Raw genomic sequence first — 19,367 nt, forward strand, 5'->3', positions numbered from 1 at the left:
TGATGCCAGACTGTGCTGCTAAAATGATTGTCTAAGAATGCATTTACCAAATCAACGCAACCCTTCTGACCATGATGACTTCTCCAAGATTCAGATCTCAGGAGCAGAGAGATGCCACAGATGACTCCATTTGACCGTTAGCAAGTACTTTTCCAAAACTGTATATAGTTTTATGACCGCAGTAGAGGTCTGGAAACCTGAAGGCATCACACGCTGCCTATCACTGTACGTGATATGAAAATACATCATCTGGCATTTATTTAGCTTCCTGCAAAAGAAACCCCCCATAATTGTCTAATTTATAATCCATCACCAAGGCCCTTTATGGAACTGCAGGAGGGGTGATGTACGTATAGCCTACTATAGACACATCCTCTACAAATCCAGAGGAAACACTGCTAATGGATGCCTGCCTGCCTGCCTCCCCACATTAATAGTTCTGTCCAGCCAAGGCAGCACTTATTGGAAGAGTGAGGGATAGGGGCCAGCCTTACTGTTATCATCAGTCCTCAAACACTGTACCGACTCCACCCAGGTCCTGCACATCAGCTAGTCAGGACCTAATGGTAATGCAAATGTATTTCAAACAAACCTTTAGACTTGTTTCTTTATCACACTGTCATGCGTAACATGCGCATGATATTAAAGTTTGTTGTAACTCAGTCTTGCACATTTTAGAAAAATGAAATAACCATCACTGATCTAGAGCCCGCTGCTGCCTCTCTTATCTGTCTGCGGTCTGGACTCTGGACAGAACTTGCGCCTGCGCACAGCGTAGTTTGTGTGCGTGTCATGTTGATGAATGCTAAAACGGGGTAGTCAACATGTCCACCGCTGCTGCTCAACGAAACAATAACGAAGAGCCCGGGCTTCACGGTACGTACCGCCGCCAGTTTTTCAACAAAGGCCACTTTATATATTCTTAATGAGTGTGCATGTGTGTGTGAGAATATTCCTGTAATGGAGATTTTATTGTAAAAGTTACATCGGGTATTTCCTCTTCTTCTGGGAGGGGTGGCGGGTGATGTTGTTTGACGTCACCGCAAGCAAGCCAATTGCGTTGTGACAAATTTTTGATGGATGGAATGGCAGCCAATCACGTACACGAATATGCCTTGGGGGCGGCCTCTAGCCGAAATGAAAACAAGTTTGGGACAATAGACGAAATAAATGGTGCTTTTATTCGCGACTTTTTATTCATATTGTCTGATAATGGGTCGTATCGCTCTCACACCTTGTGTAGTCGCGTTGCCTTTTAATTCAGACAGACCACAGACGAAGTAAATAAATTTTAATGCTACTGGAAGACAATGGTAGCTCAAGTGCCTGCAGACTAACAGCTCCTAAAAACCAACAACATTAAACTGGCCAAAGGGTGTGTTCAGGCTAGAATCGATAAACATTTTTTTAAAGACTAAAACAGTAGCTCGCACAAAGAATCGGGACGTGCGCTTTATATGTCACAACATCGCAGCTGGAACAGCGACATGTCTGGTCAGATTGTCTCTCACTGCACTCCACAGTTATGCAAGACCTCACATGAGAGCAGCATTGATGACAAACTCGTGTGTAAATGTGCACTCGGTCATGCATACGTGCGTCGTCGAAAATATATAAATTAGGTTTTATTTTTAGCAAGCCATAAAACGGGGAGGAAAAGGCGTCTCGTGCTATCACGAGGTTTACATTCTGTGCTCACCCGAGCAGTAATGGATTACATAACCCCCATCCTGTCTGGGGAAGAAAAAAAATCTAGCAAGCTGTTTGTGGGGCAGTGGCACAAAGAAATGCAGGCTATCATGGATGCAGTGCACAGCCAGGTTATTTGAATGCACAGTGTCAGTGGTGCAGGAAATGTAGGTCAGCTGTTTCCATTTGAAAGGATACTGGGTGTGTTTCTGTGGGGTACTATCTGATGTTAGCTTTGCACTTTTAACACAACAAGCTTATTATTACTTCCTTCCCTCCTCTTTATTTTTGTGTTGCCAAGGCTCTTGGGTAGAGCTGGAGCTGAATGGAAACACAGGGGCCCAGGGCGTGCAGACCAACCTGCCAACAACACCTGCTGCAGACCAAATAAATGCAAATGCTGGCATGAGTCAAACTCTGCAGACCTTGGAAGTGGTGCCTGAGAATGATGAATCCCTGATTGGAGGACTAGAGCATGTGCCGTCGTCCTCCTCTATCCACAATGGAGACATGGAAAAAATCCTCCTGGATGCACAGCATGAATCCAGCCCGAGTAGCTCCTCCTGTGATAGGTAGGAGTAAAGGCTATTACAGGCTCTTTAAAGGTCAAACAAGTGTTTGTTGTCACACATTTGTTTTTCATTCAAATATGTTGTGTCAGTCCTCACAGGCCACCAAGTCCAGATCAGGATGAGGGTCAGATAACTTTCGATGTGGAGATGCCCAGCCCAAGAGGCAGTCAGGTAAAACAACATATTGAGCTCTGAAGTTCACCGTCTTATTAAGTCTTCATTTTACCCTAAAATGTAATTTCTTTACCTCCACGTGTACAGTCAGAGGAAGATGGTCCAGAGCAGGACAGAGAGGAAGACATCCTGCTAAACAAAGATGTAGACTGGGTCTCTGATTGGTCCAGCAGACCAGAAAACATTCCACCAAAGTAAGTAGACTCACCTCCAGAAACAGTCACTAATAGCGGATAACAATATTGATTTAAGTTAGCATTAATTGGTTGATTGATTATTCCTATCAGGGAGTTCCACTTCAGACACCCCCGACGTTCAGTATCTCTCAGTATGAGGAAGAGTGGGGTCATGAAGAAAGGTGGCATCTTCTCTGCTGAATTCCTCAAAGTCTTCATCCCTTCCTTACTCATCTCACACATCCTCGCTCTTGGCCTCGGGTAAGTCGGAATTCATGCAGTTTTATCTTCATGCAGGGACATATTGTAAGTTCATTCATGGATAACCCCTTGAGATGAACCATCTATTTTTCAAGGGGGTCCAATAATGCAAATAATGGACATAATGCAGTTTGGTTTTGAAGAATCGAAAAAGTTATATTTTCCTCTGCCTACACTGAGTTTTTTTATTTGCCTGTGCCAGTTTGCCTGTGCCAGTTTGGTATTTTAGTGACTCATGATGTGCCGTAGGAGAGATCAGTATGGGCTGTGCCAGTCAGTTTGTCAGTGCACTGCTATTTTGGTGTCCAAGATGACTGCAATTTATGTCTGACACCTATCTGTTTAGACCTGGTCCTCATGTATAAAACAGTGAAAGTGGTTTGTTTCACACTGTTTCCAAAATGTGTGTATGCATTATCCTATTTGTTTTTAACTGGTTTGATGTCATGAATTTTTCTTTCTAGGGTGTACATTGGGAAGAGAATTGCCACAGCCTCCACCAGCTCCTACTGAAAGCAGTGCCTGGATGTTCTCCTGTCTCAAAGTCTCTCAACCATCCTCCTGTAGTCAAGCTGTGTCTCTGCATCTATTGTACGCCCACATTTCTCTTCCAATCAGCATAAAATTCTGTCACATTGTAGATGTAGTTATAGAGTTATATGACATGACGTAATGTGGCTGCACTCTATCACATTTTGACACAGGGCAACATTGTACCCAGCAGTTGTCACTAACTTGAGTTCAGTGGACAAAAGACCCTGTTAGAGCTGGAAAATATTAGTCATCCTGTTCAACTCAAAAATATGTGACATGGATTTGATGTCAGGTGGCTTCAGGGTTTCTTTATTTGTTTCGATTTTATGTCATGAGAAATCTGGCCTTCTCCCAAGCTACATCTCTCCACTGGTGTCTCAGTAGGAGTGTATAAACCAAAAATATGCGCCATGTCTGCAATACAAACAAACTGAATTGGCTGTGGGAACAGAAAGGACTTCTATCGCCTTAACTTTTTAGACTAAACATTCAAGGTGCAGTTATTTGGGGGAGGGGTGCGTCACAGTGGGATTTGTTTTTAAATTCCACACCTTTTTGAGAAAAGAAGTTGTATCACGCTGACTCCTGTGGGTTTCTTTTAAAGGCTTTGTTTTGATGAAGGTGGGAAAGCTTAAACATTGATCTAGTATGTAGCTCAAAAATTTTACAGTGGGGTTGTTTGAGTGCGAGTGGAACCTAGGCTGCATGGCAACTTACCAGGCCATATGCTATTTTTAATTCATTTTGCCTACATATCTTTTTAACATAACATAGCAGCATTGGTAAAGTGCCAAATCTTTCACCACTGCACATTGGTGATTTATCTTAGACTGTTTATTTCTGATATGTTTAGGTATTTAAAGATGTAGATGTGAAACATAATTTAAGCTGTGATCTGCCCCATGTACACCTTTTTACATTGTCTAATTTGTTTGTACATTGATATTAGTGCATATAATATCATTGTTATTATATAGCATTGTGGCAGTGTACGTAATGTGTTTTTCCTGTCGTTTATTGCCGAAGCGTCAGTGGCAGAAACCACCAGAGGAAGGTATTTCCAGGGGCCTCATTTAAGAGTTATCTGACTTTTATGTAGATTACACTGTGCAATCATTTCACATAATAAGATACAATAAACAGTGTACAGTGTGTGTAGAACTTCCACAGAAAGTAAAGGAGCATTTCCTGAAGAAAATGCATGTGCTATCAGTATATTGATGCTGAGTTAATTATTGGATGATTCTTCTGTCAGTATTTATAAATGGATGACATTATAGACTATAATGTGCAGTTTTGGAAGTATTGATTCAACATTCAACATGTATTCAGGCTTTAATGCATTATATAACTCATACTAACTTATAAATGACATACCATCATACCAGGCTTATGTACAGTTGATCAATGTGCAATACAGCGTTTTGGAATTTGAATAAAGTTTGTACTGTATACAGTGGCTGAGATATAAATAGAAACAGAGTGGATAGAGCTCCACAGACCTTAATGCATTATTTAAGTCATAATAACTAATAAAATGCACATATCAATATGGGCTTCTGTGCAGCTGATTAATGAGCAGCAGTAACATTTTAATGGTCTGTGTTGAATTCAGAAGCTAAGACATAAATACAAATCAAATTCATGTCTTTCCCTTCTAATTAAGATAAAGCTTGAACTCCTATTCCAACTTAATATCTCTTAACTCATGTGGTACTAACCTAGCTATGTCACCATAACACAGTCCAAAACAAATTCCCTTAGTTATTCATGTTAGTAGTTCAATATTTTTAAATAAGCATAAACATCTATGCACATTTGTAACATTTTTGAAGCTAGGAAAGATTGACTGAGAGCAATGCTTTTTTTCTCATGTTCACACTAACTTCTCAGTTATATATATGCACATCTGGAAGCAGCCCAGTACATCCACGGTGGGCCAGTGACTAACTCAACATTTTGGGGTTAAGTCTTTTGCTCAAGGGCTGCTCGGTGGAGATGATGACAGAGGGGTAAGTCCTGATGGTTCAGGTCGTCACATCGTAAACCTTTAGGTCACAGGGCAGGTCCAACCTTTATTAGGCCATGGAAACACAAAATCATACCTCTAGAAAGCATCTCTTCTCCTTGATACTTGTACACTGTCCTTTTCATTTCATTTATTAATTGATAAGGACAACACAGTAATCAGCATTGCTGTAAATGTGCCAGTGTTAACCAGCTGGCAAATTTTCAACTGCAAGATGTTTTGAAACATTTAACAAGAATGAAGAAGCGTTAAGGTGGCAACATTAAATGGATGTGTTGCAATTTTTTGTTGCGTCTAATCCTAATTATTTGCATACTTGCAGGCCTTCGACTTGCACTTTTTAGTCTAGTCCATTGTCTTCCATCAGATAGGTTACCTTTTGATTGCATGTTCATGTTTTCAACCTGAAAGATCAAGCATTGCTTGTTCAGGGCAGGACAGGGCCGTGGCTAATGTCAAGTATTAACATAAAAAATTCCACCAATGCTAAGTAGAAAGTCTGATTGTTATTATATTGGAAAACATGCTATTGCAGTGGTATAATTAAAAGTGTATCCCTTTTAGAAACAACTATTAATGTAAGTTATAAGATACATTGTGTGCCCAGGGCAAAAGCTTATCTTATGTGACTGCTCCCTGTCCCAAACTATCCACCTTATTTACAGAAACATGTCATTGCAAAGTTAATCAGTGTTTTTTTATGCGTGGTAATTATTATTAATCAGTGTAATTATTCTATTTCCCCAGAAACCTGTTGAGGTCCCTGCCCCATGCTGTTCTGACTCAATTAAACAGATGATGTTTAACAACAAACATGAAAGAAACATGGAGCTATAGCTGAGCAGGGCGGGGCAGTGCGCAGGCGCGGTTCTTCTTTGTGGCCCTTCTCCTCTTGGTGCTTGTCTGGTCTTCTGGGACCTTTTCTAGCAGCAAATCCAAGGATAGGACTTTCCGGCAAAGATACAAGTACTCATTAAATAGTGTGTGTCAGGCTGCACTACTTGCTAGCGACAGAATTAGTTAAGCAGGCGCAGATCACCCAGGGCGTCGACTGGCCAACAAGCAGAGCATCCATTCATCCTTTCATTGGCAGCTGAGGTTTTCCAGTCTAGCTAGCTAGCTAGCGTTAGCCAAGAGGCAGGGGACAGCTGTGTGAGAGCAGGCATCTTCAAAATGTCGGGTTACCAAGGGAAGAAGAACATTCCAAGAATTACAGTGAGTATTGTTTTACCCCTTATATTACATTTATTATGATTTTTGCGTGTGTTTGCGGTGAGCCTCAGGATTAGATCAAAAGCTAGTAGCCAACGTTTAGCTGTCGTGTCCATTCATTTACAGCAGCAGCAGCAGCAGCAGCAGCCCTGCTTCAGCCCCATACACTTGACAGCCCGGGATGCATAATGATAAGCAGCCAGTGGGGTTTGCAGCAAGCGCTTTCACAGTCCCTCATATTGGAGCTAGTATTATTTTTCTGCATAATGAACGGCACTTTGCTCCTTTAGCTGTCATTAGTAGCTGTAAGGTACGTTAGCTCTCCCTGTCAGCTTCCTCAGCAATGTAGGGTGTAGTTAACAGGTTTAGGCACACTGTCAGCATCTCATCTTTCATACTCTGACGTCCATTTAGTCTGCGCCCTTCAGTTATCTCTGTCTTTTTTCTTTTTCTTTTTTTTTTGCAAAATCTTCCAAGTTTGGGTTATTTAACCTTGATTCTGTGATTTACAGAATTTTTGGGTCTGTTTTGCTTCACGGTGCAGCTTTTCGACCAGAAAGCACAGTATTAAGGGCCTTCAGTAGGGATGCCATGATAGTTAAGAGAAGTAAAACCTCTTTTGTAAAGTAGGTCATTGGACATCACCCATCCAAAAACCCATCCAAACCTTGTTCCCTAAGCTTTCATCATCCAGCTGTTATAGCTAGAGTGCTGAACCATATAGACAGGCTGACTTAAGTTTGATCATTTAACAACACCAAACTGCCTTGTGAAATGTGCGGGCTCACAGTTTTCTCTCTCTCACAGGTCATGGCAGGGTTATAAACATACAGCCCTGACATCCCAGACACAACATGCAGACAGCAGTAACTCTGCTGCAGGCCCCCAGGCCCTCAGACACGCGCACGCACACACACACACACACACACACACACACACACACACACACACACACAGACACAGTCAGACACCACTTATTAGTTTGGAGTGAGGCAGATAGTTTCTCTCTGCAGAGCTTTTAAAAAAGCACCACAAAAACGATCAGGCTTTGTCCCTGCACAACAGAATTCATTCACATAATGTTGTCTCCAGAGCAGGAATGATAGCAATGCTGTGAAGGTTGTATTCATAGACTCACAGTGAAATTGACAGGGTGGTCATTATCCATTGTGTTAATTTGTACAGTTGTATCTAGCACCACAATATCAAGACACAGTCAGTTTGTTGATTAGCTAAATGACACACAACACATAGTGATTATTTTGACCATTAATTATTTTTAGTCAAGTAAAACAACAGTGGTGAAAAGCACATTTACCTTTGTTTCTTATTATGTTTTAAGTTTATTTGGCTTAATTACACATTCGTTGACATTTGAAGATTTATTTGACATTTTGATTGATTGATTGAACTTCTTTATTGATTGTTAATATAAAAGTGGCACTTCTAGCCAGAGATGCCCCAACTACAAAAACCATCTAAAGGATAAAAACGCAATAAAGTCAAACTCTTATTTCCATTGTGGTCCATTTTGGTAAGGTAGGGGGTAGGAGAATCATGAAGAGGCAGCCAGTAGGTTTCTAGCAGCTTCTAAGTATTCATCATTTAATTTAAAAATAAAGTTAAATGACAATACAATGCATAATAATATTAATCCATACACATTCATGTATACAATTCAACTATTTCAGTCACAACATTCACTATACAATATATAACAAAGTTCACTAAACTTAATTAAATTAGATTTACAATGCAAGTAAAACTAAAATCTAAAACATCAGCATATTAACTATTGTTCAAGCTGCTAATTTATGAGGGCAGAAGACCACTCAATCTTAATGCTCAGTCATTGGTAGCCCATTAACCAATAATGAAAAAAGTGCAGTAGTTGCGCCATACATTGATGCAGTAGTGATGACAGTGCTGGAAAAGCAACATATTCTGTTAATCACGATTAACAGCATGATAAATTGTTTATTAGCTTCTTGCTTTTCAAGCGTTTGTTGTGTCGCGTGAAATAACCTGAGACCATAATGTTTATGCAACATGAAAATAATGTTTTATTCATGCAGATTTTTGCAGAGTTAGTCGACTTCAGCTGTAACATACACTTAGTTGCCAGTTTATTAGGTACACCTAGCCAAAAATAATGCAGCCAATTACAACCGTCCTGCAATAAATCTACCTTCATGAAGCTTATAAAACTTATAAACTGTTAAAGAGTGGTGTTGCTTCAACTTCATGGTCAATTTGGAGGCTGTAGTTGGCGGTGCTGTTGAATTGTATTGCGTTACAATGAGATCATTATATATTAATTATTAATATCACTGAAAGTAGGCTAAATAACAGAAACCCCTTTCTGTATAAAGCATTATAGTTCAACAGCACCAGCAACTACATCTTCCAAAATTATCAGTGGAATCAATGGTCCAACAGTTAAAAAAAAACACCATTATAACCTTCATGAAGGGAGGATTCATTGCAGGACTGTTGTTTTACACTGCATTCGTTTGAGCAAGATGTACCTGATATACTGGCAACTGAGTGTAGCTCCGTGTATGTGACAAACAGTTCCTACTTCCAATTATAGTGGAGCCTGTGCTGCTTGACTTTGAGCCCTTTACCGAGGACATTCAGTGCTTAGTTATCAATTCAGTTTTATGACTGTATATTACAGGATTAATCACAAGGGTCCGTATACTAAACTATATATATCTTCTACATTCTGATACATTCATTTAGGGAGTTAGCAACTACAGCTATTTTTGAAGCCATTTTGAGCTGAGTTATATGATGACCAGAGGACAATAGGTTATGTGACACACTTATTGGAGAGTAAGCCACGACTTGCTTACCTAATGCATCACCGAGTTTCCTGCTGTGAGGTTTGCATTTAATCACTTTCGTCTTCATTAGCTCTCCTTTCGGTCCTCAGAGACTCTGGGAAGCCTGTAGGAGAAGTAGGCCAGCCTACTACACTCTTCTTTCATCTCATACACGTTGAGTTAATTGTACCACTCAAGGGTTTGTGCTCTTACTTGAGGGTTTTGATCAAGCATTGCTCCCTCTCTTCTAATGATGTGTCTATTACATGTGAATAGATTATGTAGGTTAACCCTAATCATCATTTCCAGCATCATTCTCTCTGCCTTAATAAAAGTCTTGTTGAGTTCTCGGACCTAACTGGGAAATGCATTGAGCCAAATGAATCACTAAAGTTCGCCCAAGGATCTTTTCTATTCCAAAAAAAAGTAATTTGTCTTTGAAATAGGTCATATTTACTGTTGAATTATTGAACTGACTTTTAGCTACGAGGGATTAACAGAGATGATTTCTCGCTCTTTTACAATGCTCAGCAGGTGGCTAGAATTTCTTGTGTGTGTGTTTTATGGGTAACAAGGGTGTCACTTTGTGTTGAAAAGTGGTGGAGACATTTAAGGGCTCATATTAGGCGTGTGACAAAACACTTAATCCATCCAACGTGATAATGCCCAATATTGGAGTCACGAGAACAAGACAATAGGATACTCCAATGCTATTTAGAAGAAGTATTTGATTCGGGGGTCTGTGGGTTCTGCCCCAGAAGGTTTTGAGCATTAAACCCTTAATTTCCTGCATTCTAGAAACATTTTCTGCACCAATTTATGGTCTTTATTTATATGTAAGGAAACAAAAAATATTTATCAAATATAATGCAGTAATCAGCTGGTTGTTTTTTAGCCTAAGTTACTTTTTTAAACAAGGCAGATCTGTTTCTTCTATATTTACATTGCATTTCATGTTTTCCTATAATGCAAGTAAACCTTTCTCAAAGAATTTTTAATTAGTTATTTAACATTTCTTGTTGCAGGCTAATTTTCAGTAAACGTTTAGCAAATGCTTTCAAAAAGTGGTGGGGACAAAATCAGTCATTTCAAAAAGTGGTGGGGACATGTCCCCAGCGTCCCCAGTGTAAATGACACCTATGATGTAAAATGCCGTCTCCTCCTTTCAGAGTGACCGTCTCCTCATCAAAGGAGCAAAGATAGTGAATGATGATCAGTCATTCTTGGCTGATATCTACATGGAGGATGGAGTCATCAAGTAAGTTCAATTTAAAAATTAGCTGAGCTACTTTAAAAAAGTCTTATAGACAAATGACAGTAAAATATTTTGTTATATCTACAAAGAAGCTCCTGGCTTTCTTTTACATATAATGAAATATTTTTACACCTATTACTGTGATTGTTGGAATCTAGATTGTCTCAGTTTTGTCAGGTTTTCTTCATTCATTCCTTTATTTATTTCCGTTTGTTTGTCTTCAGGCAAATAGGAGACAACCTCATTGTTCCTGGCGGAGTTAAGATCATAGAGGCTCATGGGAGAATGGTGATGCCTGGGGGTATCGACGTGCATACCCGATTCCAGATGCCTGACCGAGGCATGGTGGCAGCAGATGACTTCTACCAGGGCACCAGGGCGGCCCTGGCTGGGGGAACGACTATGATCAGTATGTATTGTATCAGACAGACTTCCACATGTGTGGGAGTAATCCGGTTGCAGGAATTATAACACAGCAGATGTGCACGCTGTGAAGCGTATGATTTACTTGTGCTTGTGCTCACTAAATTCCACCTGCTTGTTTGTGTTTTATAGTTGACCACGTGGTGCCGGAGCCTGGCGTCAGCCTGGTTGCTGCTTTCAAACAGTGGAGGGAGTGGGCTGACAGCAAGTCCTGCTGTGACTATTCTCTGCATGTGGACATCACCGAGTGGAACAAAGGCACTCAAGAAGAGATGGAGGCCCTAGTGAAGGATCATGGTATGCGGTCAACATATTCAGATTTCGTCTCCACAAACATCAAGTCTAAAAATCATCAGAAACGTTTCTCGCCCATTGTGTTTCAATAAATATTATGTTTTTGCCGTTTCTCAGACATTGCATGGGGGGAAAAGTCAAAGACAAATTAAGCAAATCAGCTTTGTATTTTTTTTTTCTCCTTCGCTCTGGGTTTTCCGTCTTTTCCTCTCTTTATTCCACCTTTGGCCGTTTTCTCTCATAAGTTTTCTATCTTCAGGTGTCAACTCTTTCCTGGTCTATTTGGCTTATAAGGATGTTTTCCAACTTTCTGACTCTCAGGTATGCTCTGCGGCTCTGCATGCTCTACTGAGCTGTCTGTCACAGCATATGTTTTTGAGGCTGTTAGATGTCTTTGGCGTATGTGACAACCCTACGAGCTGACCAGCATGTATCATTTTCTTTTAGATCTATGAGGTGTTCAGTGTCATCAGAGACCTTGGAGCCATTGCGCAGGTGCATGCTGAGAATGGAGACATCATTGCAGAGGTAACAGAACCACTGATATAGTCGGTCAAGTCTCAGCTGTAAGCAGTTGTTGCTGTTTTGTTTTATAATGTTCTTGTGTGTTTTTTTTTTTATTAGGAGCAGAGACGTATTCTAGAGCTGGGGATCACTGGCCCTGAAGGTCATGTGCTTAGCCGCCCAGAGGAGGTAAGACTGGTTTCTCAATAACTGTAGCCAAAAGTGAAAAGGTTTTGTGATGTACTTTTAAGATATAGACTCAGAATACAGTATAGGCGTGAATAGAGGCTGTCACCGGGCTGCTGATGAATCTGACTTTGTGTGTCTGCAGGTGGAGGCTGAGGCAGTCAATCGCTCTGTTACCATAGCCAATCAGACCAACTGTCCCCTCTACATCACCAAGGTGATGAGCAAGAGCGCTGCTGATGTCATTGCCCTAGCCAGGAAAAGGGGTAAGAAGATTTTCTTTTACTGCACTCACTTCACCCGTGCCTGCTTTTTTTTGTGCTGACACCTTCCTGTGTGCTCCTGTAGGTGCTGTGGTTTATGGAGAGCCCATATCTGCCAGCTTGGGCACCGACGGTACTCATTACTGGAGCAAGAACTGGGCCAAGGCGGCAGCCTATGTCACTTCTCCACCACTTAGCCCTGATCCCACCACACCCGATTACCTCAACTCTCTGTTGTCATGGTAAGTGCTCTGTACCAGGACCTGAATATGGCGGAAACACAATTTGACATGTGCTGTGTGCTGCATGTAATTTTATTTAGTTATACCAGAAACATTCATTATGTAATGCCCTTTGTAGCATTTACGTGCATGCACATTAAACAACGATAAATATTTAATGTATCAAATAACTTACTTAATTGCACATGTGAAGCGTGCCCTCATTTTTTCTGCTTTCTTTTTTATCTAGTGGGGACTTGCAGGTGACTGGAAGTGCTCACTGCACTTTCCAGACTTCTCAGCGTGCCATAGGCAAAGATAACTTCACCCTAATCCCAGAGGGCACTAATGGCACTGAGGAGAGGATGTCCATAATCTGGGACAAATGTGTGGTAAGCTCGATGCAGCCCACTTTTCACATATTCCAAAAACTCCTCTAATACATTACTCTAGAGCAAATGACCTTGTAAAACCTTCATGTATGTTTAGATGCTAGTATGTGATTTGTTGTCCTGTCCCAAAAGGTGACTGGCAAGATGGATGAAAACCAGTTTGTGGCAGTGACCAGCACAAATGCAGCCAAGATCTTCAACCTGTTCCCCCGCAAGGGCCGCATCGCTGTGGGGTCTGATGCCGACCTCGTGTTGTGGGACCCAGACTTCACTAAGATCATCTCAGCTAAGAGTCACAACCTGGTCAGATGGTTACTCTGCTCATCTTAGCTCTTATCCACAATGTCTTTAGTCATTTATCTGTCCTCTACATGTTGAGACCTAGTTTTTATGACTGTATATGATATGCTTAAATGCACATTGTGTGCTATAACATAACACAACACAAGTAGCTGTTAAATGTATTCGCATACTTCTATAGGATAAACAATTGATTTAGTAATATATCATCTGGGTGAAAATGAGCTGTAAGTGCTACCACTGTAGTTTAACCATTAAAAACGTAAACTTACATAGACCTTCTTTAAAGAGGTGGTATTGTGCTTTTTAGCTTTTTCCCTCTCCTTTATTGAGTTATATATCTTCTTTATGCATCTAATAGGTTTTCAAGTCCAGCCCAAAAGGAGTCTACATCTCCCACAGAAAACTCCGACACGCCCTCAAAAACACCAGTGGAAAAACACTGAGCTGCAGCACACACCCCTCCTCTCCCAAAAACTAACTACCCTCCAGGCAGTCAGTGGACATAAAGTTGTTACTGTGAGACAGAGCTCAGTTAAAACTTTATGGATATAAGATTTGTAACAAATTAATAACTTACCACTCTGAAACTCTTGCTCCAGTCCATGTTCCTAAGGTGGTAAGGGGATATACAGCTGAACCAAAGCCGTGTTTACAGGCTCCTCAGGGTCCGCCCTACTCTGCTTCTGTTTAACTAGGAACTGCGCATGTGCAACTCCCAACAATCAGAATCAGAATCAGAAGGAGCTTTATTGCCAAGTAGTGTTTTACACATACAAGAAATTTGCTGTGGTGATAAGGTGCTACATGTAGACAAACATACAGTCAACATAAGACAAAGATCATGTAGAGGCAAGATGCATCTCTCCATAGCTAAAATGAAGCCTTCAACACACAGGGTGAAAAGACGAGCTGCAGCAATTTGCAGTATGACAAAAAATATGGTGTTTTTTGAAAATAAAACCATGTAAACCTGTTGTAAACCCCTTAATAAGATTATGAACCTGAAAATGAGCACAATACTACCTCTTTAATGTAAATTACAGTGAACAGTGTCCTGTTGTGTCCTGCAGGCAAAACAACTACTTTCAAATGTATTGCTACATGATATCCAAGCAAAAATCAGTTTAAACCGGTCTGCTGATTAAATCTTTTCTTCTGCCAGGCTGTGGAATATAACATCTTTGAGGGCACAGAAGTGCGTGGAGGACCTGTGGTGGTGATCAGCCAGGGCAAGATTGTGTTGGAGGAGGGCAGCCTTCACGCCACGGAGGGCTGCGGGCGCTACATCAGCCGTAAACCCTTCTCTGACCATGTGTACAAGAGGATAAAGGCTCGCAGCAGGGTGAGTTGTAATTGCAGGTAGTCATACCTCTGAGCAGGCACGCTTATCCAGCTGTAGAAAAACAAAATTCTTAACAGGTAGCTGGTGAGCTACATGGCTTGTGGTCTTATGAATTGACTTGTGTGTTTAGCTCACAGATTTGCGAGGAGTCCCCAGGGGCCAGTATGACGGGCCGGTGTGTGAGGTGACTGTGACTCCCAAGATGTCCACCGTCTCCTCGGTGAAGACTTCCCCTGCCAAGCAGCAGCTGAAGCAGCAACAACAACAGCAGTCTACTCACCAGCCAGTGCGCAACCTTCACCAGTCTGGTTTCAGTCTGTCTGGTGAGTGAAAGCACAAATTAAATTTTTGGCAGTGGGCCTCTTTTACAACTACAGTGAGCATTTAAGTCATATATATTTCTAGGTGCCCAAATTGATGACAACGTTCCTCGTCGCACCACTCAACGCATCGTGGCTCCCCCCGGTGGAAAAGCCAACATCACCAGCCTCGGCTAAGCTCTTTTCTCAACTGAGCCGGGGGATGCAGGGCAACAAGGGACCAGAGGGCCACTCTTAACCACTGTCACATCACATCTGGTCACCTCTGACTCCCCCAGCATCCCACCCAAAGCACTCCATCCATTCTTATTCACACACTACACTCAACAAAAAAAGAAAAATGAAAGCACTATTTTCATGTTGTTTTATCCATCGTCAAGGAAGGTTCAAGTGAATTGAAGCAGTGTTTTTTTGCTGTTTTTTTAAGCCCAGTTTGATTATTGATAATATTGATATGTTTACATTTTTGTATACTTTTTTTGCTGTACATGTTTAAGCTGTTATTTGCCCTCTTGACTCATAAAGTTGCGAGAAGCGGTCCGTGTCATGAGCGGGTATTTAGAAACTTCAGGTGTTTACAATTTTTCTTAATGCACTCGCTGTTCATTTCGCACATATAAGTAGGAATGTGATGGTGGTCATGTTATAGTGCCACCTTCAGTTCAAAATAAAGCCTCCTACACTGTAAGATTGCTGTTTTACTACAAAAATACTAATCATGAACGATTAAACTGTAGAATATGGTTTCCGCTTCTTATAACATCTAATTTTATCTGACGTTTGCAGTATTTGATTTTTGTGTAGGTACTGTGTGCAGCTGAACAATTCACCTTGGTCTTCCTTTTGTGGTTTTACTTTTACTTTTTAAAAATTAATGTTTTATGTTTTTATCACTTTAAGTCATTTTGGAAAGCGCTGACTGCACTAAAAGGAAAAGAAAGGGTATTTAAGGCTCATTCAACTCACTCTGAATATGAAGGGGAGGAACGACTGGCACATAACATTTTCTCTGAGAAACATGAACCTTATCCTTCATTTCATTGTTTTGTTTTTCCTCATGTTTGTTAAGAGGTTGTCATGGCGACAAGCTTCCAATAATTACACCGGTGTATATTGTTCTGGATACAAACAGACACTATGGAGAAGCCAGATGGGAAATTTGCAGACAGCCTCTCTGCACCTGGTGCTATATGATCATTGCTGTATATGTGTAGATGATGTCCACGTCCACGCAGCAGTTGTGTAAGCTTTGTAATAACAGCAGTCAGTGGAGTCATCCATTTACCCAGTTTTGACAGAATTTGTTTTGCACCTGTAACAATCGAAATGGTAAAAAAATGTTATGTGAGCTTGCAGTTTTTTATTTGTGTTGGATATGTCTGTATGTTTTAGGGTATTTGTTGAATTGAACTACTTGCCTGCCTGTTCTGTAAGATATTGATAGCACACTGTATCTATGAAGGCTCTTTAAAGAAGTGGAACCGTGATCTTTGAGACCTGATGAAAAATGCTTTAGTATGTATATGAAATGCCCTCACAGCGTGCTGATGATGTGTCCACTGTTCTCGGTGTTAGTGTTGTGAATGAATTTCCAGATATCCAGTTTTTCTTCTCTTACCTGTCTACCGGCACCAACGATGTTGACACCAGATTCACTCGAGGTAGTAACTGTATTCACCAAACCACAATGGGTGTTCAGTTTCGCTGCACTGTACAGCCATACTGTAGAACACTGGATTGTTTCTTCCTCATTGCCTTGTCAAGTGTAGGTTTTGTATGCCAAGCTATAATGTGAAGTGATTTACATTTGCGGACTTGGTAATGGTTATTGAGTTGTGATGTTGAGCACTGTTTTTTGCCCCACTCCCAGCAAGTGTGATACTCTCTCAGTCATGTATGTTTTGTAGGATACAAGGGTTTGTGGGGGGGAAATCATCGGTTCTGTCAGCATTTGACCCTATCTGTGTTGACTTCAGTGGATTAAAGTAATAAAAATTAATCTTATTGTACTGACTTTCTTTTTTTACAAGCATGAATATAATGAAGATAACCCTAACCCATTTCAGTGAAACACTTTATCCTGTATATATATATATATATATATATATATATATATATTGTGTGTGCTTATTATTATAGGGAACAGAGAAACACAGACTTTTAAGTTTAGTCAGTTTTGTTGAGTTTATAAGTGTTTCATTTTCAGAGGATTTTTCATGAAAGATATACTGAGTACTTAATGACCCACTGTGCAAATGATTAAAAGCAGGAGTAGAAACTACATTTAAGTACTGTACAGTTTTGAGGTACCTGAGGTTTCACAACATCTACCCTAACACTAATGCAAAGTGACATTTATGTCAGAGCTGTAGTTCAAAGTTTCTTTGCAGATTGAGATTCTTTTAAATAAAACCTTTGATGGCCTTATAGAATCAATGATTGTTACAGATTAGCAATCCAACAGATATGAAGTATTAGCTCTACTGCAATGAGCTGCAAGAATATAATTCTATATAATAAACACTCATCTAAGTCCCACTCCACTTGACACCAGAAGGCTGTTTCATCTGCTGAAGAAGGAAAGTTTCTCAGCACTCACCATAAATCTGAGTTTATGACAAGCAAACTAGTTTGGAGGCCAATTGTGGCCCAAGTGTGACGTGGAAACTTTTAACCTCCACTGCACAAACAGAATGGACCTTTCAGCAAAGTACAACACATCTTGTATTTGACTTGAATATATCTGCCCCGGCCTTTCTGTGTGGAGTTTGCATGTTCTCCCCGTGTCTGCGTGGGTTCTGTCCGGGTGCTCCGGCTTCCTCCCACCGTCCAAAGACATGCTTCCTAGGTTGATTGGTGACTCTAAATTGTCCTCAGGTGTGAGTGTGACTAGTTGTTTGTCTATGTGTGTCACTGCGATGGATCGGCGACCTGTCCAGGGTGTACCCCGCCTTTCGCCCGATTGTCAGCTGGGATTGGCTCCAGCCCCCCTATACGCAGGATAAGCGGTTGACGATGGATGGATGGATGGATATCTGTACATTCATATATTTAAGATTTTTCAGTTAGAGAGTAAGGAGTAGATGTCACATTTGTTTGTGTTGAAAAACCATACCACGCACAAACAGATATATCTTTAAATATTATTGTAGGGTGATCTTGTAGGGTATGGTGATTTTTCTGCCATAAACACTTTTAAGTAACACTTCTCTAAGTAAAATTATGCAGGACTTTTTGGATGGAGAATTTTTACACTGTGGTGTAGCTATACATAAGCAAAGGCTGTGAATCTTCAACAGGTGATCAAAAGATGTTCTTGGTCACTTAAGCAATTATTGCAATTAATTAATTAGAAGTGTATCATTCTTATAATTAGTGCCGAATTACACAATCCTTTGCAGGAATCTTCTTAAAATTTAAAAAAATATATAAACCCTGACAGAAAATATTACTTAACTATTTGATGCACAAAATGAAGTGTGGTTAATTTGAACTATTTTGTTGAGTCCCACCACATCCGGGCAGTAGATGGAGTGAATGCAGAGAGGCAGTGAGACACCAGGTGGAGACACAGAGTTTTGAAGCGCAGCCTTGGCTTCAGATCAGCATTTGGTTGTTCCAGCTCCTTAAACCCTTCACCCACAGGGACGCTTCCAGTAAAATGAGCTGACAAGACAACGTCACAGTGAATGCACACATCAACAAAAGTTCTGTCATTAGTGAAGCCCCCTGGCTGTTTGACAGTTGTCCAATTAGGACTTAGCATGATGAGTGCACTGATTAAACCAGAGAGGGAAATCCTATAATGTCAACATCTTCACCCAGTGATGAAAGCTTAAAAAAAAAGCTTCAAGAAGACTTTACAAAGCTGAGCCCTCCTGGGAAAAGTGTGCAAACATGAGTCACCAGTAGTACTTGATATGCTTTCAATCCACTGGAACACACACTACTATTATATGCTCACAATCCGAATTGATTTCTTATCATCACCATGAACATTAATTTAGAACTGTTAGCATTCATGATTAAATTTGTTCTTTAGAATCAATAAATGTGGGCTCAGTGATGCGTTCATCATCTATCAGAATATTAAAAGAATACTGAGGAAATCTAGATTACACACTTGGTCATAATAACTATAATAATTTCATGATGAATACAGAAAATGCTTCTGGAGAACATGCTGATTAAACACATGGGGGTTGTTCTTGCTCTGTTCCAGTCTATATCTGACTCCTGCGAGGCTGCAGATCTAATTATGGTATTCATTACAGCTACTGCATTTGGAAGATGATATATCTTTATAAAGCATGGCACACAGGTATTCGCCGGCTGAGGTTTTGTTCATAATCTCACCACTCTCAATAGAGAGACAAAAGAGAGGGGTAA

General features: G+C 40.6%; 2 protein-coding genes across 2 annotated transcripts; both read left to right on the forward strand.

Annotated features, from left to right (window-relative positions):
- The first annotated feature begins 738 nt into the window (after nt 1-738).
- bnip3la (BCL2 interacting protein 3 like a) lies at nt 739-4,858 on the forward strand. Its single transcript, XM_038703909.1, has 6 exons — nt 739-876; nt 1,991-2,261; nt 2,351-2,432; nt 2,523-2,629; nt 2,723-2,872; nt 3,337-4,858. Exons 1-6 carry the CDS (start codon nt 825-827, stop codon nt 3,383-3,385), a joined length of 711 nt encoding a protein of 236 aa, XP_038559837.1. The 5' UTR covers nt 739-824; the 3' UTR covers nt 3,386-4,858.
- A 1,423-nt stretch (nt 4,859-6,281) lies between these two features.
- On the forward strand, nt 6,282-16,977 carry dpysl2a (dihydropyrimidinase like 2a). Its single transcript, XM_038704587.1, has 14 exons — nt 6,282-6,650; nt 10,645-10,733; nt 10,955-11,139; nt 11,286-11,450; nt 11,707-11,768; nt 11,895-11,975; nt 12,072-12,140; nt 12,283-12,403; nt 12,486-12,642; nt 12,872-13,013; nt 13,146-13,316; nt 14,479-14,658; nt 14,789-14,981; nt 15,064-16,977. Exons 1-14 carry the CDS (start codon nt 6,609-6,611, stop codon nt 15,153-15,155), a joined length of 1,749 nt encoding a protein of 582 aa, XP_038560515.1. The 5' UTR covers nt 6,282-6,608; the 3' UTR covers nt 15,156-16,977.
- Nucleotides 16,978-19,367: the final 2,390 nt, after the last annotated feature.

This window comes from Micropterus salmoides, unplaced genomic scaffold, assembly GCF_014851395.1.
Source record: "Micropterus salmoides isolate LMB-PRFRI ecotype aquatic unplaced genomic scaffold, ASM1485139v1 Ms_hic_scaffold_7, whole genome shotgun sequence".
NCBI classification, from domain to species: domain Eukaryota; kingdom Metazoa; phylum Chordata; class Actinopteri; order Centrarchiformes; family Centrarchidae; genus Micropterus; species Micropterus salmoides.

Excerpts from the sequence above, each read along its gene's own strand:
- bnip3la (XM_038703909.1), top strand. The coding sequence starts at position 825 with ATGTCCACCGCTGCTGCTCAACGAAACAATAACGAAGAGCCCGGGCTT. Across the intron at positions 2,262-2,350 it reads AGTAGCTCCTCCTGTGATAG|TCCTCACAGGCCACCAAGTC; the intron begins GTAGGAGTAAAG and ends ATGTTGTGTCAG. Across the intron at positions 2,630-2,722 it reads CCAGAAAACATTCCACCAAA|GGAGTTCCACTTCAGACACC; the intron begins GTAAGTAGACTC and ends TATTCCTATCAG.
- dpysl2a (XM_038704587.1), top strand. The coding sequence starts at position 6,609 with ATGTCGGGTTACCAAGGGAAGAAGAACATTCCAAGAATTACA. Across the intron at positions 6,651-10,644 it reads AGAACATTCCAAGAATTACA|AGTGACCGTCTCCTCATCAA; the intron begins GTGAGTATTGTT and ends TCCTCCTTTCAG. Across the intron at positions 11,976-12,071 it reads ATGGAGACATCATTGCAGAG|GAGCAGAGACGTATTCTAGA; the intron begins GTAACAGAACCA and ends TTTTTTTATTAG.